This window comes from Scheffersomyces stipitis, chromosome 1, assembly GCF_000209165.1.
Source record: "Scheffersomyces stipitis CBS 6054 chromosome 1, whole genome shotgun sequence".
In the NCBI taxonomy this organism is placed as follows: Eukaryota; Fungi; Ascomycota; class Pichiomycetes; order Serinales; family Debaryomycetaceae; genus Scheffersomyces; species Scheffersomyces stipitis.
In genome coordinates, this window is record NC_009068.1 from 1580132 (window position 1) to 1607807 (window position 27676).

The 27676-nt window shown below is 41.1% G+C and overlaps 7 protein-coding genes across 7 annotated transcripts; 4 read left to right on the top strand and 3 right to left on the bottom strand. All coding sequences in view use genetic code 12, as the record gives it.

The window, feature by feature from the left end:
• Positions 1-1530: 1530 nt before the first annotated feature.
• Positions 1531-2558, top strand: PICST_86162 (predicted protein). The gene has a single exon (XM_001387499.1). It carries the CDS (start codon positions 1585-1587, stop codon positions 2446-2448), a length of 864 nt encoding a protein of 287 aa, XP_001387536.1. The 5' UTR covers positions 1531-1584; the 3' UTR covers positions 2449-2558.
• A 656-nt stretch (positions 2559-3214) lies between these two features.
• Positions 3215-4480, top strand: MCH4.3 (monocarboxylate permease; the record flags this gene model as incomplete). Its single annotated transcript, XM_001387500.1, has 1 exon — positions 3215-4480. A coding segment is annotated over one exon (1266 nt), but the record flags the coding sequence as incomplete, so codon positions are not given.
• A 238-nt stretch (positions 4481-4718) lies between these two features.
• Positions 4719-6101, bottom strand: PICST_52200 (predicted protein; the record flags this gene model as incomplete). Its single annotated transcript, XM_001387911.1, has 1 exon — positions 4719-6101. The coding sequence occupies one exon, from the start codon at positions 6099-6101 to the stop codon at positions 4719-4721; it is 1383 nt and encodes a 460-aa protein (XP_001387948.2).
• Positions 6102-7586: 1485 nt separating this feature from the next.
• On the top strand, positions 7587-10130 carry ARG83 (transcription factor involved in arginine metabolism; the record flags this gene model as incomplete). The annotated part of the gene is given in 4 exon segments (XM_001387501.1): positions 7587-7968; positions 8071-8879; positions 8898-9162; positions 9403-10130. The coding sequence occupies 4 exon segments, from the start codon at positions 7587-7589 to the stop codon at positions 10128-10130; spliced, it is 2184 nt and encodes a 727-aa protein (XP_001387538.2).
• Positions 10131-15988: 5858 nt separating this feature from the next.
• On the bottom strand, positions 15989-18938 carry PICST_66462 (predicted protein). Its single transcript, XM_001387912.1, has one exon. The coding sequence runs from the start codon at positions 18770-18772 to the stop codon at positions 16862-16864; it is 1911 nt and encodes a 636-aa protein (XP_001387949.2). The 5' UTR covers positions 18773-18938; the 3' UTR covers positions 15989-16861.
• A 2497-nt stretch (positions 18939-21435) lies between these two features.
• On the bottom strand, positions 21436-23540 carry PICST_80227 (predicted protein). Its single transcript, XM_001387913.1, has 4 exons — positions 23183-23540; positions 22836-23074; positions 22254-22787; positions 21436-22169 (listed from the first exon to the last, which is right to left on the bottom strand). The coding sequence occupies exons 1-4, from the start codon at positions 23502-23504 to the stop codon at positions 21867-21869; spliced, it is 1398 nt and encodes a 465-aa protein (XP_001387950.2). The 5' UTR covers positions 23505-23540; the 3' UTR covers positions 21436-21866.
• Positions 23541-24853: 1313 nt separating this feature from the next.
• PICST_38031 (predicted protein) lies at positions 24854-26005 on the top strand (the record flags this gene model as incomplete). Its single annotated transcript, XM_001387502.1, has 1 exon — positions 24854-26005. The coding sequence occupies one exon, from the start codon at positions 24854-24856 to the stop codon at positions 26003-26005; it is 1152 nt and encodes a 383-aa protein (XP_001387539.2).
• Between the last annotated feature and the right edge of the window lie 1671 nt (positions 26006-27676).

Genomic DNA, 27676 nt, shown 5'->3' on the forward strand with positions numbered 1-27676 from the left:
CAGAATGCTTGAAAGTGGATCTATGTTGCTGCAAGAGGCTCAGCCAGGTACATAGTTATATTGTTTATTTAAGGTGTCAACTACTGACGTTGAGGACAACCTGTAAAACTGCTCACCGGATGTACTGAGATACAGAAACCTCAGCCAAAAATACATACGGATGCATGAAAATCGCAGAAAATTATGCGGTTTTCAAAAATATATGCAGAGGTGATTTCAACTGTGGATACTTCTTTGAGTTATGTAGAGTGAAATAATACTGCATGAGTTTAAAATACTGAATACCGGCCTCAGCTCGTACTAGCGTAGATGTTCTACAGAGACGTTCGGATAAAGGAACAATAAGACAGACACCAGCTCAATACCTCGTTTCCGGAGACTGTGTGGCTAGCAGCACCAGTAACTGCAAGAGTGAGTACGGGATTTTCCATGGAAGTATGGCAATTTGACACAAATCTCTCTTCGGGGTCATCCGAAGGTTCCAATATTACTCTAATAATCTCTATTTTCTCCCACTCCTGTTGCTTGGGCGAACAGACAATACGGTGAAGTGGCGAAAATATTAATTAGCAGCATCTTTGCTTAGATCAATTGAGGACGGCAGCACTAATGGGGCCACTATCCGGTATGATGTAAAGCTACAAGAGCTCATCTCATCTCAATTTTAGTCTTGGTTTAGAAAAAGATCCGAGGTAGTGTGCCTCAGCTCACGAGAATCCTTCCGTTCACCGGAACCAACGCTTCTGTGATTGTTACATTGCTTTTGCTACATATGCTTTCCACTGCATGCATCAAGTATTCTCAAGATTCTCTCCATGACGTAGTTGGATGTAGCTCGAGCTCGAGCTCGGCAGAAACTCGGGTATAGAACTAACCTCATTTCCATAGCCGATTCTAGACTTAGATTACAATATTAGCATGTATTAATAGCCGTTGCGGACCGGATGGTGTGAGCAACCTCAAAGCCTGCTATGTTTGGGCTGGGCGCAGTGTAGACGTAATGGTTCCATCTGGCTAAATATATGGCACTGCCATCGCACTGTGAAGTCTGCGCCCGTTGCTTACAAAAACTCTTGAGCTCTGATTGGAATAACTCCGAGGCTATCCACAGAACAGCAATGTGGTAGAACTCGCTTTTAGCACAATAAGTCCGAAAGTGTCAGCAGATTTGCCCTCTGGACGACTAAAGACATTCTGGTCTGTTATTCTTTCTTCGACTATATGCCAGAATAGTATGAGAACACCTTCCTAGAATGGCTAACCAAGATTTAAAAGAATGATGAAGTGATCAACAGCGCCTCTCTGGTCAATTCCTATAAGAGCTAGCCACTCCTCGGTTGACATTATCGTTGTTGTAGCAAGAAAGCAGAAAAGTTCAGAAACTTTCAGCGACCATCGGGAAACCCGCGAAAACTCCCAGAAAATAGAAGCTTTGAGATCTTGTGACATCTACGCTCTGAAAAGTTTCAAGATTAGAAATCCGTCGAAAAGCTGTTAGAAATTGAAAGAGATTACTAGACACATTTAGAGTCTATTAGATAACGATTAGAAAACGAGCGCAGCCGTGTCCATGCAATTCTTATAATGACCCATCCGTTGCTTCGCTTCAAAAAAATCCACTACTACCTCATCCCCGTAGTGGCTCTAGTAGTATGGTGGGGTATGCTTGTAGCTCTCTTGGTGGCGTGGTATATCCAAGGAACACCTAAGTACAGCTTCATGAAACACAATCAGAGTCCAGCTTATATATCAGACATCGGTGCTACCAACTTGAAACCATTATTCATATCATGTGCTGGCTTCCAGGGCATTTTTTTCATGTGGACTTTGATTATGGAATATTACCTTCGCACCCACCGCAAGCTCCAACCTTATGTGTCTACAAAGCAGCCTAAGTTTGCTATTGTAAGTATTGTGTGTGGATTCATTGGGCAGCTTGGGATTCTCTTTGTTTCAATTTTCGACACGAAAAGATTTCATGACGTTCATCTCAGTATGGTAGGAGTGTTTATTGCGTTTTCATTCTTCTGCTGTTTGTTCAACTTCTTTAACTCCTTCATCTTCGGCAACTACCCCAGCAGATTAAGTCCAGACCATGAGAGAGTCATTTTCGGCTCCTGGAGATGGGCTAACCTCTATATGGTTTCGTTCTGGATGAAGTTCGTCTGGTTATTCGTTGCTGCTGCCTTTGCAATCTGCTTTGGATACTTCATGAAGGACGGAAACAGAAATCTCAGTGCTTCTTTCGAATGGTCCATTTCTTTCTGGTACGGTATCTTGTTGGTCATGTGGAGCATCGACTTGTTCCCTTCGGCGTGCAAACACTACAGGGTCAGACACCCGGAGGAATTCGATGATTCTTTGAACGATGATAAACATGAGCAGAGAACAACGTCTTCGTTTGTGCCTTCATCCTACCACGAGCCTGAAACATATACCAGAGTATAAAATTTTCCATTGCTACCCATTTGCATCCGCCCAAGTTGATTTCAGCTTGTGCCACTTTCATTTCCTTGTAGATTAGTTATAGAATACAATGTATTATTATCACTATTAACCAATTAGCAGCAAGTTGACAGTAGTCTAGAATCCTATCTGTTTTATATATTTGTGTTTATCGTCTTATTTCTGTGTCTAACCTCCACCATAAACTGCTTTATATGCCAATTGTTTCTGATTGCAAAATAGAGCCAGATTAAAGTATTTCCAAGCGCAATTGTCCCCATTTGGGTTGCGCAACACTGTTACTTCTCACAACCAGCAGCAAGTATCTACCTATTCACACGTAAAGTGTCTGTGTTGGAGACTACCACATCTTGAGAATTACTTTCATACACTTCAAGCTGTTATTACGTGGATAGGGACCCGTTTGCCGTGTCTGGTTAAGATTATCTGCTATCGGCTCCATCTTCCTGTTTAAGGTTCGGACCGGACATCCGATGCGCAATATGCCCTTTTCCTCGCAATTTGCATGTAAAATAATGTACTTCAAATTTTGCACTAATTTCTGATTTTCAGCTACTTCTCTTTCAGTGATTTCATATTTCTAGCTACTATCCTAGATGGACCATACAAACAAGCCATGGAAAACATATCAGACAAGAGCGATATGACGGGGGAGGTGAAACAGTTGGAGCTCTCGTCGCTGGAGCCCCATGAGAGCCATTTGCTTCTGTCAGATGTAGCCAGTATCAAAACCGGTTCCCCGGTAGTCCTACTAGACGATCCTGATAGATTTCCAGATGGTGGTTTCGAAGCCTATAGAGTTCTCTTGGGATCGTTTCTAGGCTTGACTGGAGTATTGGCTTTTGTAAATAGTGCTGGAGCTATAGAGAACTACATACTGAAGAATATTCTTCCAGATACGCCAGTTTCTACTATAGGGTGGATATTTTCCATCTACAACTTCTGTGGATTTGGTATGACTTTGATCTCTGGACCTGTCTTTGACAAGATCGGATGTCGGATACCTCTTGTATTCGGTACAGTGTTAATGACCGTTGGATTTATGTGTGCTTCTTTGGCGACAGAGGTGTACCAGTTCGTCCTTGCCTATGGCATCTGCGCTGGGATAGGCACAGCTTTTACGTTTGGACCATTTGTAGGAGTCTTGACGCATTACTTTCTCAAAAAGAGAGCCTTGGCTATCGGATCCGCCTATATAGGGGGTGCAATAGGTGGTGCATGTTTCCCCGTAATGTTCAGATCATTGCTCCCGATGTTCGGCTTTGGTTGGTCGATCAGAATCGGAGCTTTCATCTGCTTAGCATTGCTCACAGTAGGAACTGCTTTGGTCAAAGATAGGCACAAGGAATTCAGCAGTATAGACCCTAATAGTAACGAAAGTGTAGTCAAGGAAATCTTCCGGTCTATCGACTTTTCCATCTTCAAGAATCGAGTCTATACTTGTCTAGTTCTAGCCTTATTGGGTAATGGTTTTGCATTCTTGATCACTATGACGTACTTGCCATCTTATGCAACCACATTTGGCTACTCTCAATCAGACTCATACCTCTTGTTGGTGGTGTTCAACTCTTTTTCGATTCCGGGAAGAATCATACCCTCTTATTTTGCTGACCATTACGGCCGTTTTAATGCCATCTGTTGTATTAGCTCGATATCCACTTTGGCATTTTGTCTCATCTGGCTCAACCGGCCAGCTGGACACACTTTGACTGGGTTATTTGTATTTGCAGGGTGCTTTGGATTCAGTTCTGGTTCCATTTTGTCGCTTACACCAGCTCTGATAGGTCAAGTATTCAAAGTAGAGGAAATCGGTAAGGGTATAGGAACTGCTTTTTTTGTTCTCTCCTTCGGAGACTTGATAGGTATTCCGATTGGTGGAGCTATAACTAATCCTAAAACAAGAGATTCTTTTGATTATCTTGTACTTTTTGTTACTTTATGTTCGGTTGGTGGAACAGTTGGTTCATTTGGCGCTCGATACCTCTATGCTGGAGTCAAGATGGCTCGTGTATAAAGGCAATATTGCATTTCTAAAAGTTCATAATTTCATTTCCTTCTCACTATTAATCACATTCTTGCAATCATATTAATCCGTTTACTCATTATCATTCAATTTCAATCGCATCACACATTCAAATGAAAATTACAAACTCAGAATTTTAATGGTTGCATTCAATTACATACATACATATACACCTAATATACTTATGATTACACTCCTTTATGACCAGAGCTAGAGTATCAATTAATAATCACAAGAACTCAATGTTCTCTTTGATAAAAGAGGAATGGTCCGACTCTCCTTCTATAGAAACGGCGTGGAGTCTTGAACGGTCCCCACGCATAACCATACGCCATAAAGACCTCTTCAACTTGATCTCAATGAGGTCACCCTTCACCTCATTGGTTGAGAACTTCCTTTTCTTTGCGGCGGGAGACAATTCTTCGATCTCTTCGTTGGACATATTGCCACCCATTAAGTCGAAGATCCATCCATTCTTCATTTGCATACCGTTGATTGTTGCTTTGCAGTCCGAAAACCCCGCTATAAACGTCAAAGATGGCGATTGTTTGTCATTCAGCATCATAAAGTCATCTTTATAGTCCTTAAATACTTGGAGCATCTTCTGACCAAGTTTATTGGTTATCTGAACTGTGGCCATCTTCAATGCTTTGTTGAGTAAAAGCTTCACTTCAGAGTAGTTCTTGTTCAATATATCACAATTTGAGTCGAGCTGAAAGATTAAATTCCTCGGAGGCTCCTTAAGAATGTAAGGACGAGTATACTGAATTGGTACTTCTATGGACTTATCTGGCGGAGAAGTGTTTAAGATACCTTTGCGTTGCAAGTCGTTCAAATTCATGATAATTTCCTGCTTGTTGTCCATGAATGGGTTGTTTATGATTCTGTGTTTAAGAATACGTTGTTCTAGTTCTAAAAAGCGATAGTATTTGCACTCTCTAATGAGCAATGCTCTGTGTTCATCATTCTTGATAATCAAGTTATTGCCACGTAAAAGCTCTAACAAGTCAGCAAAGAGAAGTGGAGACCGGTTAGACACTGTAGCTGGCTTTTGCGGGGGTGGCCTCAACATATTTTTCTCTTCAATGATCTTGATGTTGTCCGTGAGCAATGTCTCATAATTAAGTGTGAAGTAGTTAGGAAAATTTCCAGAATTGACGAAGAGCGACTTCGCAATCTTAAAGGATTGGTCACCAATCGTTGCAAATATATCTTGATCAGTGAGAAATCTCTGGAGTCTCTTTAGTCCGAAATAGTAGCTGTCAGACCAAAGATGGACAAATTCGTAATCACTATCTACATTCAACGAATAGCCCTGGAGATGGTTGTAGATCTTCTCGAAGATCATGGGGTTTCGGTCAATGAAAAGAACCTTCTCAGTATTTTGCATTTGCGTGAAAAACTTGGTGAAGTAAGAAGGTGCATCAGAAGAAAGCGATAACCCGCTGAGTCTGAAAAGCTTGTAGCCTACTTGGATAGAGAAGACTTTATCGTGAGGAAGGATAACTGGAATCGACGGATCAAATTCTTCAATGACTTCAACTTTCAGCGGTATTTCTATGGACTTCAGGTCATAACTGAACCCTTCTCCTAGCTGAAGACTTCCTTCCATTGTGGTGAAAAGAATTGGCTGTAAAAGGCCGAAGAAAAGGTGAAATTTCTAATCAAATTATTCATTTATGGGGTTAGTAGGTCGGATTGCAACGAGCCGGAACTCCTGTTGTAGAATGCATGAACGTGATCTGGTCGGAAGTAAATTACTTCCAAACCTTTTACTATTCTGATCTATAGGATTACCTCTCCAATCACTTCTCGTACAATTGGTGCTCTTCTGGCTCCATATAAGATGAATTCAATGATGCTAGCCTCTCGGTTCTGGCTACATTTAGTTTCTCAATACCGAATTTGAGTGCGATTGCTAGTGGTCGGAATTGCCTTGGAGTTGGCTCCTGCTCAGCTTATATCTGACTCCGAGCGCCGAATGTGCCACTATCATCTCCGTTTTCAGGGGGGTACTCTTCTATAGACCAACAGTAATCGCCCTTATGCTTGCCGATGAAGATTTCAGGTCGGAGTAAAACTCCGAGTTAAATAAGTTTTTGCAATCTAAGGGCCGTCTAGGGATGGAAAGTCCTGCTCAGTACGGTTTCTTGAAAGCTATTGCTTTTCGAGAAGAACTTTATGTCGAATACAACAGTGTTCATTTAATGGGCTCTTAGCGAAGAGAAAGTATGGGCCACTGAGAATGCTTTTGAGGAAGATGAAGGTATTCCTTTAAAGTTTTAGTAAGACTTTTAGATTTAGGAACAGACAAGTGAATAATGGGCCAGTTACATACTTGACTTACAAATATTCCAAGGCGATATACCCTCCAACAAACAAACAACCACTGAGCTCAACAAATTGGTCTAGGTCAATGGCTGTGAAATCTAGTTTGCTGAATCAGAAGCGCATTCGGTTCCAGAACGCAAAAAATACGAATTAAGCTAGTAATGATCCCTTTTGAAATTCTTGTTCTAGCTCACAATTTCCGTACGGCTGTCTTCTTTTTTTCTATCAATTCCGCTTCTGCAATAGCAGATCTTCGTCCCTTTGAGAGACTAACTGGTTGCAATAGCCGTGCATTCAACACTCAATGTATCTAATACTCAGAAGAAGTATCCCACGCTAGAACAAAAAGTTTGGACAAAGAAAATCGCGTTCTTTCAAATTATTCACTTCTTCTTTCAGTAGTCCTCTGTATGATGAAAGGATATGTATACTAATGTTTTGCTCAAATGACTTTCAATTAGCGCTGCCCGTCAGCGCCATTTATCTTCAATTGGCTCAATCTGAAATCTGGGGTTTTGGACCTCGTCACGTGATCGTATCAGCAAAATTTATCCTAAATATTATTTAATCGATATAATTTTTAATCTGGAAGGATTTCATTTTTGGATCAGGGACTAGTATTAGTCCAATTTCTTGCGTTTGAAGGGATAGAGAGTTTGTCGGAGTATCCTACTAAAGTTGTTGTACGAGATTTTTACTTATTTGTTGAAGGAAAAGACAGAAAACTGAAAGCTTGGTGTTGTTATAGCAACTATTCACTAGCTTGATGGCACGCAAAAGCAGAAATTTCAACGGATGTTGGACTTGTAGGTCGAGAAAAGTGAAATGTGATTTAAGGCGACCTAATTGTATGCGTTGTGAGAAGTCTGGACTTGATTGTGCTGGATATGACATCAAATTGGGGTGGTCCAACCCTCTAACGATTTCAGATTTAGACAATTCTTTGATAGCGATGGATATAGAAGACGAGAAGACAGACACCTTCCAGAGACGTAATGTTGAATTGGTGCAATTTCCAAGGTCTATGAAATATCAGACTTATCGAGAATTGAACCGAAATTTGGAGATTCTAGACAACTGTCCCTTGGAGCTCCACAAATTTAAGTTTCGCGTGGGACCTTTCAGCGTATACAAAATCGATGAAAACGGTGGCATTATAGCAAAGCAAGTTAGAGACGTATCACAGGTAGTAGAAAATTCCCCTTTGGAGTCGACTATAGGGTCAATTCGAAATGGAAGCGAAAGTTCAGGTCTGCAACTTCAGTTTTTCTACAAAGGAACCCCAGAGCCTAGAACATCTAATGTTAGAAGACAACCATCTACAGCCGAAGAACATACTGAATCGTATGATGAAAAGTCTCCTCCTGCTCAGAAGACGAGAAATTATGACCTTAATCATGAGTTGATATTCTCCAAGACTAATAACTCTTGGGTTCATTTTGAATTGCTAGACTACGCAAAGTTAACTATTCTTGCGATTAAGGGCGCCGAGCACAAATTCAACGAGCAGAATATGCTCCATATCTTATATCCCAAATTTTTTGCCAATATCGAATCAGACGACTGGCTTGTAGATTCAGATAAAGTTAAGAAAGACTTATTCGTGGTAGATACAACAGGACAGTTCACAGTGAAACCGCATTTGCAAAATTTGATGAAAAACTTCACATCAGATATTTTCTCATTTAATCGTATCTACTACGAAAACAACTACTTCGATACCCTTGTGATTCCATATTTAAACAACATCCTCTTTGAGTTCTTTTGTAAAGATTTGGCTAGTTGGAGTGCTAACAATATGCATACAGAACAGTATAACGAGGAAGACTTTACTGTAGAAAAACTAAAGCAGAGCATTAAGTTGGCAATTGTTTATTTGGTTCTAAGCTTATCCGCGTTCAAGATGTCAAGAGAAACCTCAGACAATGTGGTCAACGATGATGATGCATATTATGTAGACAACTATCTCAAGTTGAGTATAGACGTCAGAAAAATGGCCACTTCCATCATCAACTTCCACTTGGACGAATATGATAGCCATAGCGAGAGACTAGAGCAGGTGGAAAAAGAAAAACAGTCGTTGGAGTACGAGAATTTGTTGTTGTTGGCATTTCTACTTCAAATTGAAGTGGACAACTTCTTCAGTGTCTACGAGAATTTGGAGTTGATATTCGCAATCGGTGATTATATTATCAAGAACAAGTTCAAGAAGACAAAGTTTAGCAACTTTTCCAAACTATTGGTTAACGTATTTAAGATCAAGTATATCTTTTTTGAAAGTACACAATCCGTGAATTTGTTCAACTATTCCATATCTGAAGGTGATGAAAAAATGAACTACCGTGACCTAAACGACAACTATAATTTGGGAAGCGATGATGAAGAGGAAGAGGCTGATAACAATGAAGATGACGATGATGATGATGATGATGACAATGATGACCACGAGAAAAAAGGTATCCAGATTTTACCTACCGTTTCCAACCCAATACTTGCAGAAAGCAGCAAAGACCCTCCCAACGACTATACGCCTATGTCTTTCACCATCAGTTTCAATAAACGAAGACTTACGGGGTACGAAGAGGCGGACGATGATGGAGGTGGAATTAATAATGTGACTTCGCTGAAAGGACATACGCAAGAAGTGTATTCACCTCATCCAAATTGGACCAGTATTGTAGACAGCAATACCATTCATTTGATGTACGGATTGCCAAAATCACTCTTGGATTTGTTTCATGAAACCATCCATCTTACGAACCATAAGAACATATTCAGAAAAAGAAGAGTGTTTCCACGTAATTTTCCCAAAATATGTGCTGACATAGAAGACAGGATCATGAATTGGAACGTTCTGCAGCTGTGGAAGCTTGATATTGAAAACAATTCGTTGCACAAATGTCTTCATCTTAATGTGGAGGCAATGCACAATGCGCTCTTGGTATACTACTGTCGTTTAATAAAGGAAACAACCCCAGCAAACACAATCACATGCAGAGAGTATGCTACAAAGGCACTAGATTACTTGCAACAATTGATCCAGTTCAACAACAAAAACGAAGATGCAAGTTTCAGAATACGGCCGCTGTTCTGGGTTCTACTTGTCTGTGGTTCTGAAATCCACGATAGCGCAATTCAGAGAAAGTTAGAAGAAATATGGCAGCTTAGCCAACAGTATAAACTACAGTACAACAACTACTGGCGTGGGAAACAAATTTTGTACGAAACCTGGAAAAGGGGCAATGTAGGTGATTACATCGGGTTCATGGATATGGTACGTGAATGGGATGTAGTTCTTTGTCTTGGGTAGTCAAAAATAGTTTTTGTCCGCATCATTTACAGACCATTTAGGTTTATAGCCGGAATAAATGAAGAATATGTACCTGGTACTTTGAGCCGAAAACATTAACGAAAATTGTTCCGGAGCTTAGACTGAATGTTGAGGATGAACTCTACAGATCAGTCTTTTGGTACTTTCAAACGTCATTGATTCACGGATGCAAAATCCTGACTATTGCAAAATGGAGTGACTTCTTGATTTGGAAACATGGGTTGAAATTCGAAACTTAGATTTTATGGACCTGCTGCATCTTCTCCTCATTTGGTAGTCCTTCCGAAGCAACGCAAAAATAATCCGGATTCATGCACGCTTTCAACGAGGATTAGGATCGACTTTCAGGCGCTGGTATGCCTATGTATCTCACTCTAGCAGCCAGTGTTCCGAGAACCGGTCTCCACCAGAGTCGGTCCAGTATGTGAAAATCAGACACTTTTTTGAAAATAGGCGAAATGTCAATGGCTGGTGCAATAAGCCTCAGTCACTTCTACATAGCGGTAGTTAGCGGAGGTAGATAGCCAAGTAGGGCTACTCTCTTCGAGTTAGCTCTGTAGATACATTTAGTATAATTGCTAGAGAAGTAGACAACTGTACAGTTGAGTAGCATATAGAATCGTTTGGACTTGAAGAAAAATCGCTGGGAGAGCGCAAAAATCCTAATCTGGAACTGTAATATACTGGTGGCTCAGATTGTCACAATAGAAATTAGGCTGCTCCCGTGAACCGATGTACGAACGAATTGATACAAATCAGAGGGCTACATGAAAAACCTGTCAACCAATGGTAACCACGTTCATTCCAGAGCAAGTTATTGAATCTATACATTTGGAAGTTCTCATTGTACAGACATTTCACATAGTCGAGAAGTGTTCCCCACGCTTTTGTGTAGCATTCGGTTGGAGAAGCTCAATCCGGGACCAAATTAAAAGGAGGTAAATGGGATCCGCTTCAGGCTTCCCCACAAGGTCAGAAGGGCAATAATGCCATCCCATTCGAACTGCTACTCATAAATTACGAAATTGCAAACTTCTAAGGTGTTCAATGTACTTGCAATGTAATGAAGTGAAAAATCGTCGCTCGGAATATCGGAAATATTTTGTAGCGTCGACTTCAACAATTACCCGACACTTCCTATCAATAGAAACAAAGGTGGATTGTTAGGTCAAGGTCATGGCTCCTGTGCAATTTAGTCGGCATATTCGTTCATACATTCCTAGGAGTTATTGCTTGTAGTTAAATCTGAAGATGTAAGGTTAAAACTGAAAAGGTTCATTTTGTCGGAGGCTTAAGGATCACCTGATTAGCGCTTAATCTTTGCTTGCTCCTTCGGAACTCACAAAAAACCTACAAAAATATCACCATGGCCTAGATCACATCTACATTCTCATAGAATAGACTGTTAGAAACAGTGGGAATGTAACTGCCGTCTGGTCAAACCAGTTGCAATGATCTGATCTTGTCTTCTCAGAAATTGTCTGTCTGCCCCGGATCGTTTTTCCAGCCTTCGCATGGAGAAGAAAATATCACAATGGTAGATCTGTTCGGAAGACCCGCGTGCGGGTTGCTAGAAAATGTAAGTTTTTCCGACACAGGTAATATCAAATTGCTGAGGTTGAGAGTTGATCGGATCTCGGTTTGAAAAGAGCATAGTAGTCTGAGTTCCTCAATTCGTTAGCTTGTTCCAATCAGTGACTGGAGTCTAATTGCAGCTATCCAGACGCAACGCGCAAAAATTGCGCTGGAATTCATCCGAAATTTGCTTTTGCTGTAGACGTTTTTTTCACATTTGTTCAGATACAATTATTTTGTGTCATCCGGAGCCGTACATCAATGTAGAAGCCTGAGCCGGCCAGACACAGATATGGCTGAAATTTTAAACTGATTGCATGGCAAAAACCATTATCTTATTCTTGTAAAGTTGATGTGGGAGTCAATCTCCGGGCTCGCCTAGTCATTATCGACTGATCTCATCACCCGTAGACTAGTCAAATTAATGTGGTTTTCCTGGTGTCCGATTGTGTCTGCTCGTAATTCCCCCACTTCCTGCACTCCCCATAAACCGATGTGCCCCTCACTGCACCAGATTTTGCCCCAGGTAGCCCAGACAGACACTCCCAGACGCAGACGCAACCTCAGTCACAGACACTCTCACCAGGAAAAAAATTCTGTCGGTTTTTGAAGACGACGAAATCCACTTCACTTCTTTTTCAAAGAAACCACTATCTCCAAACTATATCTAGCCGTCAGTGTGTTGTCTGAGTGTCCCAGTGACTGTAGCCATCTCACCTGCTTCCCCTTTTCCTGCCAACGGCTTTCCCCCGGCTTCCGAATCTCATATTTCCGGGGTACCAACCACAGCGAATGAAACATTGAATGAGTGATTCTCCTCTGAATTTCCCCTCGTCAAGATTTTTCATTTTCATTGAACCATCTGCTATTCACTATCAACATTAGAAGCTGAATTTGACACTTCGCTTATATTTGCAACGTTGATTCAGCCGTTACTTGAAATTGGAAAATCCTCAACGGTCTAAATTAAATTAGATAGCAAATCTCACATTCACTCCTGGAATAGCTGAAATTCATTCTGCCTGGAAGAACGGAACAGAATTCTTAGCCATATATTTGATCTCAAGCCCAATTAATTCTTGATACTGAAAAAGGAATCGTAACTTTCTTTCCATTGACTCGTGAATATTAGAGTATCGAATTGTTGGATATTCGCTAATTTCATCCTAATTGAAAATCGAATCTGTAGAATTTTTCATTTTCAAATTCATTTTTGTTTTATTGAAGGAAATATTCACAACATCATAGCCTACATACGTCGACCTCGCTATTGTATGTCGTCCCAATGTCTGTGAATACGGCTGCTACAATGACGCCTAATAACGTCCAAGAGCCGTTAACGCCTATACCTAAGAAAGACATCTCCGCTTCATCTAGTATTCCAGTTAGCATGAATCCAGTCAACGGAAGCATCAGTTCGATCGTAAACCCAAACGGAGTCAACAATAATAATGAGAATAATAGTCAAAGTAGTGCCAATAATACCAGTAACAATAATAAACCTAGCAATCCTATCACTAATATCAACAGCACGACAGATCCTACAAATCTGGCAAATCCTACAACAGCAAGTTCTGACACAACCAATACTACATTTATAGCTAACCACAGCGGCGATCCCAATAATAACACAGCTTTAACTTCTACAGCAAATGCTGGTTCCAGCTCTGCAAACATCAGTATCGGATCTATTACAACTCCCTCTATTGCCATATCGGATCCTCAATCTGCTCCAGGAAGCGAAAACCCACCACGTAAAAGATCAAAAGTTTCACGAGCCTGTGACGCATGTAGAAGAAAGAAAATCAGATGCAATGCAGAATACAGTCAGACTCTTCTGAGAGTCACCAAAACTTGTGACAATTGTCTGAAAAACAACGAGATGTGCTCCTTTCTGCGGATTCCCCTTAAGAGAGGTCCATCTAAAGGCTACATCCGTGACTTGGAGGAAAAACTCGACAAAGGTAAAGAATCGTTACTCATCAGTAATGGCCCTATTCCTATCACAATCACGGCTGTGCAGCAAGGTTTAGATTCGGCGGTAGCACTCAGTTCTGCCCCAGTTTCCAGCCAGTTTTCCTCCAGTCTTCCCGGAGCTTCAGCAATTCCCATTCCTCACCACCAACAACTTCCCTTCCCTCAGAACCACCTTAAATCATCCCCCAGCATCAACGGATCATCCCCACCAATAGTGTTGCCACCTTTGGTTGGCTACTCACTGAAAATTCTACCAAAACTAGGAGGCGCTACCGTTGCAACTTCGGGCCCTGCTTCATCAGTTCAGCCCAATTCCACAACTCCGACGACAACTTCTATCGGTGCTGCTATAAGCTCTTCGAATCCACTGAGTCCACGAAGCACCAGTATCAATGGATTGCTCAATCGGAGCGATCTGACCACAGAATTGAACATGAAAAATACGTCACCACCTATCCAGGGACCATTCTGGAAAGTTCCTTACGAGATGCCAAACTCTTCGTCTAGAAGAACGCTGATAACTCTAAATAATGTTCAGGGCAATTCCACAACAAGTGGGACCGGTTCCAGAAGACGGTCATCTATAGACTCGGTATCGTCGACATCGACTAACGGGTCCAGGATGCCTTCATTGAAGCCGTCAATTCTGGTGAATTCAGACTTCATTTCTGATTCAGAAACAGAAGAATTTTATTCGATGAAATCGAACGCTTCATCGTCAATTTCGCTTGTTGGTCCACCGCAGCATAACAGGTCGTCGTCGCTCGGAATACGAAGAAACTCTCAGTCATTGTCGCCGCGAAACTCGGTGTCTTCGTTGTCGTCGCTTAGTGGTCGCATTAACAAGTCGTTACACTTCCAATCCAGCAGCAACAACAGCTCGGCTTCGGCTAGTTTGATTCAATCGCCGATAAACCCGCCATCGATTCTTCCAGCACATCAACAGCAGCAACAGCAACAGCAACAGCAACAGCCATGGAATCTGCCCCAGTATGGAGTGTATTCGTATGGTCCCTCCCAGTTCCAGGCTCCAGGAATTATTCATCCTCAACCACAGCCATTTCAAGGGCAGCATTTTGCACCAGTAATCGCACAGCCAGTACCTGTAGGATATAATTTGCAACCTCAACAGCAACAGCAAATTCAACAACAACAGGAGCAGTTTGGAAATTATAGTAAGATTCTGATGAACTCGTTGGAAGCTAATTTGAAACTCTATTACACGCATTTCCATGCTTCATTTCCGATTCTTCCATTCAACAACAACCATTTGATCATATTGCTTGAATCGTGCGATTCCGAAGAAGTAGCTAACGTAAAAACAATCGTGGAACTTTTCAACCATTCCTTGAACAACTTGAATAACTTCAAGCAATTGCTGATTCACGACCATATGGCACTATTCTCTCGGATTCTCACCTTATATCCATTCAACAATTTTGGTGTAAAGGTGAACGATACGGCTCTCGTATTCTTCTTTCTGGCACTTGTAGTTATCAACTATGCTATTCTTCTCAATGGCGATGTGTATTCACTTGGAATCTCGTTCAGCGCCACAATCTTCAATGACTTCAAAGTATTGGAGAATTTTGTAGACTTGGCGTTGGAAAATCCTAACCCCGAGCGCTTGGACTACGACAACATCAAGTTGGTACTTCCAAAACTCTACTACGCGTTGACCATCATAGACAACTTGTACTCATTAAGTTTTGGGATTCAGAAGTCTATCCATAGTAGTGAATTAACTCGTTTTCTTGGTAGCAAACTCCACTATTTGATGCCCATTCTGGCAGACGGTAGTGTGCTCGATCCATCGTTGAGAAAAGGGATACTTATTTTCAAGAACTCTCTTGTTTTCAATGACTTAGTGAAGGCAAGAGACGACTGTGTCATATCGCGTGGCTCTTTGGTACGTGTAGTTCTTCCGTCATTGCAAGCTTTTGCACCAGCTGCCGTAAGCAGTGAACAGGACGATTTCTCCAACCAATTCATCTCGTTGATCTGGGAGAAGTTTGAGTTGATAACTTACTTGCAAGAAATCAGTCAGTTTATGAAAAACAACAACGGCACGGATGTGGAGGAAATCTACGAGAACTTGATGGACTACAACCTTAAGCTCATCCGCTTGATCAAGAAGTTGTCCATGTCCATCATCACCTTTGCAAACTACATTGGCACCACATCTTCTTCTCGCTCTCCTAACATTAACGGAGCTCCTTTGTCTATTTCCGGGGCTGGCCCCAACTCTGGAGCTACTCCTCCGGTAGGTTCCAATGGACGAGGCGGTTCAGGAAACGAAAATGGTCCACTAGCTTCTTTGAATAGAGAACAAAATTCTAGTGCGGATAGCAGCAATGGTAACATTTTCATCAATCCTTTGTTGAACATTACTATTGGCCAGCTTTTCAAATTGATCAAACTCAGCAAGATGATCATCGACAGCCTCATCAACCTCATCCAGCTGTCGCAAAATGGCTCTTCTACTTCAGGACATGGCCATGGAGACTTGATGAACCGTTGCATCAAGATCAACAACGACTTGTCTATCTCGTTCAACTTGTTGAACTTGAACCTCATCAACTTGCAGTTGGGAACCATTTCGACTAATTTAATCCGAAACAAAATAAACAGCTACAAGTTCAATTTCAGCCTCCAAAACATCCTCAATAGCTCAGGTCCAACGCTGGTGTCAAACGTCAATGACTCCAGACTCAAGAATAGCCTCCAGATCTGGTCTGAGGAATTCACAACGGGTATTCTTCCTTTTGTGGAAAAGGAGAACATTGACGGATGGTACTAGTCACTGCAAAGACTCGAAAGAGCTTATATAGAAACATCCGTAACGAAGACCAAAAAGCTGAAGAAAAGATCCGTTAATGAAGATGATGATAACAACAATAATATAATGGTGGCTATTATAGCTGTAATAATAGTAAAAACGGGAATAGTATGATAAAGGGGTTGACCTTGGTCACTGTTAATAGTTTGTATAATAATGATTTATCATGCTATTGTGCTATTTGTATTATATATAACATATATGTTCCTGTCTTTGAAGCATTGATTGCAATGTGTAGAAAAAGTATATGTATATACTCCTGTGATTGGATAATAGATTCACTACTCGGATTGCTTCCTGTTACTTTTTAGAGGCTAGGTTAATCTATTTTGATTTGCGAGTAGATGGCCCTCACAAAGAATAAGTTACTGATAAACCCAATGGCTCCGCAACTCAAGAAAACAAGCAATGAAATCATAATGGAGTAGCCAGTGTACAACACGAACGAGGTCAATCCACCCAATCTCTCACCTCCTGTCAAGAACAATGAGTGCAAGAAAACATACACGGCACAGCTGCCTCCAATGAAGACAGACTTCCAGTGCCACTTGTAGTTTTCAGAGCACAAGGTATAGTAGATCAGCAAGATAGATATCAATGAAGTGGTCAACACCATCAAGAGGAAACAGAAAAATAAGAATCCAAACATGTAAAAGATTCTGTTGAACCAGATGGAAGAATATATGAAGTACATCTCTACAGCAATTGAACCAAAGGGAAAGATACCTGAGATGAGCATAACAGGAATAGTTCTTAAGTACCAAGGCTGTGTTGGAATTTGTCTTGGAATCTGGTTGGTTCTCACTGGGACAGAAAGCAACTGCTTTCTAGACGCCAAAAGTGAACCAACGACAGAAAGAGGAATTGAAATCAAGAACCAAATAACAATGATAGCCAACATGGTTCCGGCAGGAATAGCACCGGAGGATTCAACGTAGATCAAGAAGAAATTCAAGAACACCAATATAGCAAACATGGTGCCAGGCACAACTAAAGGAGTCAAGATCAAGTTCAACTTCCAATTGTCACCACCAAAGAACCTGTAGAGATACCCAGAGACAAACGAAGAAATGATACTGAAGAACATGAACACCACAAACATGAACGTAGACAAGGCTCCTCTACTAGAAGGCGACAACAATCCAAAAAGGGCAAAGGCAATAGTCACAAATACCATCAAGAATACCTGAACACCACTGCCAACCAAGACAGACAACACCAATCTATGTTTTGGGGGTCTGAACACGTCGCCGTGCACCAACTTCCAGCCGCTTTCGTCAGAAATGTCGTCGTCCAAGTTGACTTCGTTGTATTTAACAATATCGCTCTTTAAGGTTCTCACCAATATATGCGCGATGATGATTCCGAGAATGATGACAATCAAAGAAAAGTTAATCAACGAGAACCATTGGATCTTAGGATCGTATACATGTAAGTACTTATCCCATCTGGTTGCCCAGGCAGTGTCTTTTTCTTCAAAGTGTACCGAATACGAGAAGAGAACATTCGTGTCTGAATTCTTTTTCAAACTTACCTTAGGCAATGCTTCCAAGGCACAGTGATCACCAGTATCGGACACAGCAGATCTGTCCAACGAATATGGTTTTACGGTCGCACCAACGACTCTATAAGTGTTTTCGCCTCTTCTGTGGAACTCGATGTTAAGTTCAAAGTGGTTGTATAGATTAGCGTTGTTAGACTCATCAACTTCACCAATTGGGAATCCAGACCCATAGAAGGCAGATTTAGTTCTTAGGTCCATAACCTGGCTGGCTACAGGCAAACCGTCTACAATCCAGTTATGGTTGTAGCTGGCTCTGATGTTTCTGTTGACGAAAACTGAGTCTGTCTTGGAGTACGAAGGGTTACAAACTTGCCTACAGTTGATATCCTCCAACATCTTGATCTCAAATGGCGAGTTGAAGATTCTGTCACCAAAGATGATGGAGCCCAACGATTCCAGTTGTTTGCTCATCTTGCCATCTTTTGGTGGACAGAAGTGAAACTTCGGGTAATAGTAGTCGTAAGAGTAGACAAAGGTGTCTGCTTTCAACTTAGGACGAGAAGCCGAAGATTTAAAGTGGTGTAACGAGGGAGTCAACCGATTCACCAAAAGCGGAATATCATCGCCCTTCTTGTAATCAGTAGGAGCCACTCCCGGCAAGTAGAACGCTTGAGCAATTCCAGCTAGAAATACAAGAGCCGTGAAGCAGGAGTAGATCGAAATCATAACCAGTAAGACTACAAAGATTCACTAAAAAATGTAGAAAAACAGAAAAATGAACTTCTAACACAATGGAAGATTCTCTTCTAACTGTGCTATTATAGTAATGATATCAGTAATAATATCAGTAATGGGATCGATGGCAAATGTCTGCTATGTGGAGAAGCGAAGCCGGAAAACAGGATCGTCGAGCAAACAAGAAGGAGCCACTAAAATTTTACGTTTGACGTGTGTTTGTTTTTCGCCTTTAGTCAACGATTATTTGTTAGTGTGCGTTGCTATTTTTGTGAGCACAAAGTAAGGAGCGGAAAATTTGGTGAGTTCTGCGATTGATAGGAGCGTGGTGTTACACAAGAAATGATCGTAGATAATAGTATCTCACTAGTAGACAGAATCTAATTGAAGGAGTAGCTGTTGAGGTGTTCGTAGATAACAGCCAGTATGATTGTATGCCAATAGCAAATACATATTATGGCAGTAGCCAATAACAAAACTTTAACTATTGGCTTTATACTTCCAGGAGTTCCCGCAAGCCGAATATACAGTACAATTTTCAGATCAAAAACCTACCAGACGATGATTTCAGCCGTGAGACTTCACAATTCAGAAATTGCCTGTCTTTAAGTTTTCGTCCAGCTCGTAGTCTATCAGTTGATAGTCTTTTCGTGAGGCAGATCTTCGCATCGAGAAATTGGTTCGCTTCTGTTGGTTGGTGATGCTTCGGATCTCCTTAAGCTTGTTCAACTGCAGAGTTGGATCAAACATGTATGCAGGTCGTACCACCAGATAATCACAGACCAACTGAAGCCGACGACACTGGCCACATTCTGGACGGTCTTCAGGACAAGCTTTATGGCGTACTCTACAAGTCCAGCAGCCGTTCTTGGATCTGGGACCCAACTTGCGCTTTTTCTCGGGAATATACACGACTTCTTTGAGTCTTGTCTTGCGCTTATTGCTTCTGGTTTGACGTGATTGCAAACTGTCCCAATCGCCAGATCCTGTATTCAATCTCGATATCGGTTCTTCCGTTCCAGAGTTTTCTCTGAAGAATTCATTATATCTTGGATTATCGTAGTCTTTAGTTCTAAGTGCGTGTTTTGGTGAGAGTACGATAGTTACTAGAAACTTGCTATTGTTTTCCATATCTTTTTTGTTTGTAGGAGTTTGTTCTTTGTCAGCTTTCTTCTTTTTACCGGGAGGTCTACCTCTGGGTTTGGGCTTTGAATCAGGATTTTGTTTGGTGTATTTTCTTTTGGGAGCAATGGAAGCTTTATTTCTTGTGATCTGAGATACATTTGCCTTGTCTTTGTCTTTTCCGGTTTCATTTTCATTATCTTTCTCCTGATTTTCTTTGTCCTCTTCGTTAACTTCTTTCTCATACACTGACAGATACAACTGTGAAGAACGAGGATCCACGTTAAGGAAATACTGCTGTTCCTCTTGCACGAAGGAAGACGAGTACAACTTCTTGTTCTTCTGACTGTCGTTCCATTCCAGAAGAGCCATGTCTGAGTCCAAATTCAACTTCATGGGCCCCGTCACACTGAGAGCTGTTCTAGGCGTAGCTACTTGCAGGGGAGTTCTCCAGTTGCCAGCTATAGTCGACTCACTGGAGCTGTAGCTTGTTCCATATATACTGAGATATAATTCAGCAAAACGAGGCAATTCTTCATTAGCTGTTTGTGCCAAATTGCTTTCTGAATCCAACTCGAACGTATTATCGCCCTTCACAAGAGTAGGAGAGCTAGCATAAGACTTCCTGATCAATTCCGCAGCATGAGTCAATTCAACAACACTGGAAGAGGTCACTGGGTAGCCATTAGCATTCATGTCATTTTTCAGCTGATCAAACACAACATTAGAGTACCGATAGGGCAGGCATGTTGCAGCCAAACAGGCGTTCGTTTTGCAAGGAGTCACCGTCTGAATCTGTGAACTCAGGGGGATGCCGGAAAGACTGTTTCGAAGGCTATTATGGTGAACACCCATATCGGCTCTGAAGCTGGATGTGTTATTGTGAACGTTGGTCGTCTTGTATATGCTATTGGCATTAGTAGCGTATTGGGAAGAGTAGCCATTGACGCTCTGGTAGCTACTGTACTTACTATAGTTATTGTATATATACTGGTCAGATATATTCTTCGCGTTGCTGCTGTTGTCGCTGTGTGTGGTGGTGGAGTTGTAGTTGGTGAAGTTGTTGATGTCGCTGAAGTGATTCTTGTTATTAATATCGTTGTTGCTAGTAGTATTGCTATTGTAGTTGCTGGTATTGTTGTAGTTTGTGTTGTTGCAGTAGTAGTAGTTGTTACTGAAGTTGCTTGTGTTGTATTTATTTGTGTTGTTCCTCTCCGGCTGGTGACTATATATGATCTTGTTATCGTGATCGCTCTGGCTTCCTGGTTTCCAGATATGGTGATAGCTATAATTCCCCGTCGCCCAGTTGACATTATAACTGGGAAGAGCAGGAGGAATCCTGCTCAACACTTCTTTAGGCTCGGGCACTTCCAGATAAACGACTTTTCCAGAAAGGGCCTTAGATATTTTCGAACTCCAGTCCTGGGCTTTTACAGTGCAATTGTTACCAGAGTAGTTAGAAAAATTGCCATTCTTATAGATCTCAAGCTCAGGGTCGTACAGCTCAGAATAACGAGGGGTGCAGTCGTAGTCGTAATTAGGAGGGATATACTCGTTACTGTTGTTCACTTCATATATATACCTATCTACCGATTTATGGCTCCCGCTGCTGGAGGCAGAATCGCAAAAAGACCCGCTGCTACAGTTGCGAAAAACTCCGTGCACTTTGATTTTCAGTTTGGTGGGCGTGTTCATCGACAATAACACCGAAGACCGTATCTGGTGGCACGAGCTGTCAGCGCTGCTCACTGGAGGTAGATCTTCCATTGTGTAGTCGTGAAGTTCTGGCCCAGGAAAGCTGGGGAAGAAAGTTTTTGCAGCAACACAATTATTAGAGACGGCTCATATAGAGTTTGGTGTAATCCTGTACACAAAGTTATTGTGCTTATGTAATTCATTGCGTAATTCATACCGTATAGAATTCAACAGCTAGATGGTTATTCTTCAATAACAAGCCCTGGGTCTATAGTGTTACTGGTGAAGTGTGCACGCTCGTATACGAGAGAATCCAGTTTAAATCCGTAAGCAAAAACTTGCACGCCTGGGTCCATTCGCTTTTGGAAGTCACGCGGATGCTCCTTCCACCTATAGAGTCTCGGTGAGGAGAGATCTTGTAGGGCAACTCAATATCTGGGTCTATCTGGATTAGTCTGGCTTCTACCTGCGCAACGACGTCTAGCAATGTGATCAAAGAGACGTCCAACTTGTTGAAGTTGAACAATTTTCCTAGTGAAAATTCGTCCGACGAGTACAAGTTGAGAACAGTCTGGTTTCTACCAGTACTAGAACCAGAAGTAGAAGTAGAATTGGAAGCATTAGTACCGTTACCATTATTATTACCATTGATGACTGTACGCTCTCTTGCGGAATATTTTATGATCTGTGAACGTGATCCCATAGGAACCAACTTGTAGTGTCTGAGCTTGAGATTTAGACGTGAAGTCAAAAACATGAGAAGCATCACTATTTGGCCCAAAGCAGCATTTATCTCCGGCTCAACTATTCTGTAACCTAGGCGGAACCCATTGATGGAGCCGTACTTATCCTGCTCGTCAAATCTGATAGAAAACATTTTCGTGTAAATATTCATACTACGCAATTTATCCAAGTGGTTAAGGTGCATTCGGTACGAAGCCTTAGCCTGCTCCAACGCGTTGTACTTTCGGCTGAGATCCAATTGCAATTTACTCTTCAACTTTAGAATGTCTGTCAAGTTATTCTCTTGAAGATCCTTCAACTCTGTTTTGAGCTCTTCTAATTGTTTTTCAAGCTGTGCACGCAGATTTTCCAAATCCTTCAACTCGCTTACATTCAGCTTCTCTTCTGCTTTCAACTTCTTGTACTCGTCTATTGACTCAGCTAGCTTGTGATCAATATCCTCGCTCTGAACATTGCCATATTCATCATGATCTATGTCAAACTGCCCTCCAACTGTGTCTCTGTCTTTGAGCTTCTTGAGAAACAGAAGATAGTTGTCTTTTTCTTTTTGAGTCTGGTCAAATTTCAACTTGTAGTTTTCTATCAAAAGCTGAGCACAGTCAGCCAGTAGAGGATGATTTATCTGCTGGTTGCTCGACAAAATTTCAAAGATTTTCGTCAACGTCTTCATCCTCGAAGCAAATACGTGCTCGTCTGGTTCCTGCCTTGTTTCCTTAGGTGTCTCCAGTCGTGCTCTACTAGAACTGTCTGTGGAATTTCCATCCAATACCAAATACGAGTTCGTATTGAGCGAATTGAATGAGCCATTTATGTCATTATCATCATTGTCGTCATTTCTACTTTCCCCATTTTCACTATCGTTATTGTTACTCTCTTCGTCTTCATCTTCGTCTTCATCTTCTTCATCCTCACTCTCTATCATATTTCGAAACTGTATGGGCCGTACGTGCCCAGAACTGGCAGATTTATATATTTCAAGCCTATCCCGTGGTATAAACTCTTCTGGATCAAGTTGGTAGTCATTTTCAGTAATTCGTCGATGTTTGTCCTGGTGATTCTTGTGAATAAGGAGCTTAAGCTGAGCCGAGTTAAGCTTAAGCAAGCTTTCGTCAAGTTTCACAGCAACTCCACATTCTTGACAGTGGAATACTGTATCTGACATGCTTCCGTCGTAATTGCAAGTTTGAGACTCAAAAATTGAAGGATTTGCAATAATCGAAAGAGAACTAGTTTGATGTAGATTCTAAACTATGGAGAATTACTTATCAGACATTTATCACGTGATTTTCTGAGATTAAATAAAGGTATATGCAGAACCGTGATTTAGTATGTATAATCGATTTTATGGATTATCTATTCTTTCTTTAAGTAAAAAAGGAGACATGAAAAACAAATATGATACCGAAGCCATTTTCAGATCCTAGATCTATATCTCACGTGTTCCACACTCGTCATTGCTTACCTTTATGCCTTTCTTTTGCTAAGAAGCCTGTCTGCCTATCCTCCTGTATAATTTCTATCAGGTTTCAAGATAGTAAGAATAATGAATGCTGACTGGATGTGAGAGGTCATAGATGGGAAAGTGGTTTACGTGGAGATATATGTGAGTCAGGTATGGATTTTTATTGTTTTCTTCATACCAATTTTGTTTCAGCTGTTCAACTCCAATAATTTGCCAGTTCTTAACTATTGGTGGCTGCGAAATGTAAACTCAGTCTAGATTGTGAGGAAATTGAAATATAAAGAAAATAAAGATAATCATTTGAGGAATTTTACTTAAGATAAATATTCATGCTACCTTCTCTATTGTTTTTTAAGAATTTTGATGTTTTTTTTCCATTGGCTCTGTTGATTCAAATATCATCATCTGAATCTATTCTGTCAATCTCACTATTTTCAACTATTTTCACGAAAACTCTTGAAATTCCCAACTTATCAAAAAAAAATCCCACCGCTTTTACATCAATACAGTAGCATCTACCACCTTTGAAAATGTTCATTCCATTCCCCAACTGTCGAAGAAAATTCAAATGCTTTAAATTTATCCACCCATATACTACCGGAGCCCTCTATGTTAGATTTCCATTTTTGGGTTACCCGGCTCGCAATATCGCAGCCAAAAACTACATGAAAAATTTGATAAATTTGAATTTTTCAGTTTGAAACCTGTTTTATTCCTCTTAGGAACCACCAGAATCACACTCTGATATCAGAATGTATGACTGATGGTGTGTTCTTACACTGTAAACCTATAATTACAATTGTATGTACAAGAAAGCAACAATGATCTAAGAATCGTCATTTTTTGTCATTAAGTGTTTTTAAGTGATGATAACTTGATTAGTGTATCGAAGGTCTACGGATCACTGTGAGCACATGATTTCTCAATAGACTACAACGGTATCTGAAATTACAAAAACACTTCGTGGCAAACTAGCGTCGACTTTGTTCCTGAAAAAGTATGACCAGCAAACAGAATTCTAACTTAATTCAGGTAAACCTATATTTATAATGTCAAAGCGTAATAACAAGAAACTTCTCAACCAGATATATTCTCGCCCGCTTCCGATCGAGTTGTCTTCTGACAAGTACGGGGTGGCGATGCCGACGTTGTTTCCACATAATCCTGTTTCGTGGCTCTTTTATTTAACTAGATTGATTCAAGTAAATACTTTGTATTCTGTCCCCCAGTCTCTGGAGACACTAATAGACGTTAGCTACGACTCTGATGGCATATTTAAGGTGCTGGATGAAGAGTCAATGGCAAAATTGTGGAGATGCGGCTTTTTTGGGAAAGGTACTCTCTCTAGATCAGAACCAACGTGGAAGGCACGTACCATCAAGAGATTGAACTTGGACTCGAACACAGCCAATGCTTTATCGATGGAAGAAGTAACCAACAAGAGACGAGACGAGAGGAAGAAGTTCAAGGCTGAAAGGTCTAGGCTCCAGGAACTCGAGCTTAAGCAACGTAAGGGCGAAATTTCGGATCTAGAATCCTCACAGTTAGAACAACTCAGAGAAACCCTAGCATCGCTCAGATTGATCGACTTCAAATTGTCAAAAGATTCTTTTGATAGAGAAACAGACTTGAGGTTCGAGGATTTGGATCTAATAGAGTCCAACCAGCTTGGACGGAACCTTGAATTCTTACAGTTGCAAGCCATAGAAACGTTCTTCTTGAAGTTTGCTGTCAACGTTATCCGTGTAAACGACTTTTCCACAAAGCAATTGTTTCTAGAATGTTGTCGTCAATCAGGAATACTTAAGCCTACAAACAAGTTTGTTTTAGATTATGTTGTATATCACCATTATCGTTCGCTTGGATGGTGTGTGAGATCTGGAGTCAAATTCGGCTGTGATATGTTGCTCTACAAAAGAGGTCCACCATTTATCCATGCCGAGTATTGTATTTTGGTTATTTCCAATGATGATAAGGCAAGATACGACTGGTTTGAAATGGCTGCGAAAGCCAGAGTCATCGGGACCGTGAAGAAAACCTTTGTGCTCGTGTACGTCGATTCCCCGACAGAAGAAAGGTTCAACTCGATATTGAGCAGCGCATATTCTGACGAAGGTATACTCTTCCAGGACTTGTTCAAGTTGTATAAAGTCACTGAAATTCTTTACCGGAGATGGGCTCCTAGCAAGACTAGGGACTGATTGCACTATTTAATTCTTTATGTATTATTAAACACTTTATTATTAAAATTGGAGAAGAGGAAGAATAAGAGAAAATGAGCCAAGCTTTCGAAAGGATACACGACATTCTTCTGATATCCTCTTGATGTATTTCAATTTTTTCTAGCTTTTTTCAAATAGCCTCTCCTCTTTGCCCAACTTCAACTTGTTTCAAATTCGAAGACGATGCAACCAATCCTATACACAATGAAAGATATTCCATGAACTTCAAGGCTTAGAGCTGTTCAAAAATGATGAACAATCAACTATTCAAAGAGTGCATCTATCTGCATGCTTATCGGCCCGCATTTTTATTTTCGAACTACAGAATATGGCTTCTTTGTCGACAAATACCGACTGTTTTATGGAGGCATTGATTCCTACATGTCGTATCCCTTGTGGCCGTAATCACCATGCTCAATCTGGAGATCGACGGTAGGTGCGATTGATCAAATCCTCCGGGAGTGTTGATGAGGTATTGAATATTGTGGAAATGAAGCTTCCTCCTGCCCGTCATCGGTTTGACAGTTGCGAAATTTCAAAACTGAAGTTTCAATTGAAACGGAACGTAACGTCCCCGTTCAATTCCGAAATATTTTATCTAGAAATGGCACTTTTGACTTTGGCGTGGGCCCTGACGAGGTCTGATTTTTCTGTGAGATTTCAGCAGCCCTGCAAGGGGGTGCTAGATCCAACTATGAACCAGATACAATGTCGTCCAGTGCACTATCAACGACATTAATTTGTAGGAAATGTTAGTTCAGGGGTGAACAAGAGCAAACAATCCTACCTAATTGGGGAACGCCAAGTTTAAGCCAAGTTTGATATTTGTCCACGTTGTTCGAGATATAGGCGCGGTATCAAGACGGACTTTTCCGTAATGTTATCTATTTTTATCACAGTCGTCTGCTTATCGGTGCATGCTTCTGCTACCAATTGTCTAAACATCACAAAGCCATTGAGTGAAGTGTGGTTCAAGAATCTGACGGGTGACATAAAGGTACTAAGCTACACAACATTCGGTTCGAATATATGCATCAAGGGTGGCGATGTTTTTAGTAGTTCAAGTGGCGACGTTTATAACAGTATAAGGGAACGGTTTATTGACTGGGATACCATTCACGAGGTATACGCCGCAGGCGCCAATAGGGACACAATCAAAGGTGATCCTATAAGCTGGAACCAGTTCTTGGTAAACATAGGAACAAGCCCAGATGATGTCAGACAGACTACTAGAAAATTCGGCCCAATAAGATATTTTAGCGAAGCTTGTAACGAATATGAAGACTTCGGTAGTTTCTTTTGCTTATGGGAGATAATGAAGCTGAAGTGGTACAACGGAGATTTGCGGGCTTGGTTAGCTCAGCATTTCAATTTTTTCCTACTCACACAGTCATATTTGGCTGATGCTAGAACAATAACATCAATAATGTCGGCCGATGTGCAATCGGGACCAGGTATAGTATGTGGGGAGGTATTATTTTATGTGAAGTATAATGAACACAACTGGTTTGTGTCCCTTTTCCTCCCCTATCGTAGAAGAGGAGGAAAAGGAGGACCGTGTGACACTTCAGTAAAAAAGTTTGAAATAATGAATTTCGTCAGAAAGGCCAACGAAGATGAGAATAGTACATTTACGATAGGTTACCACAA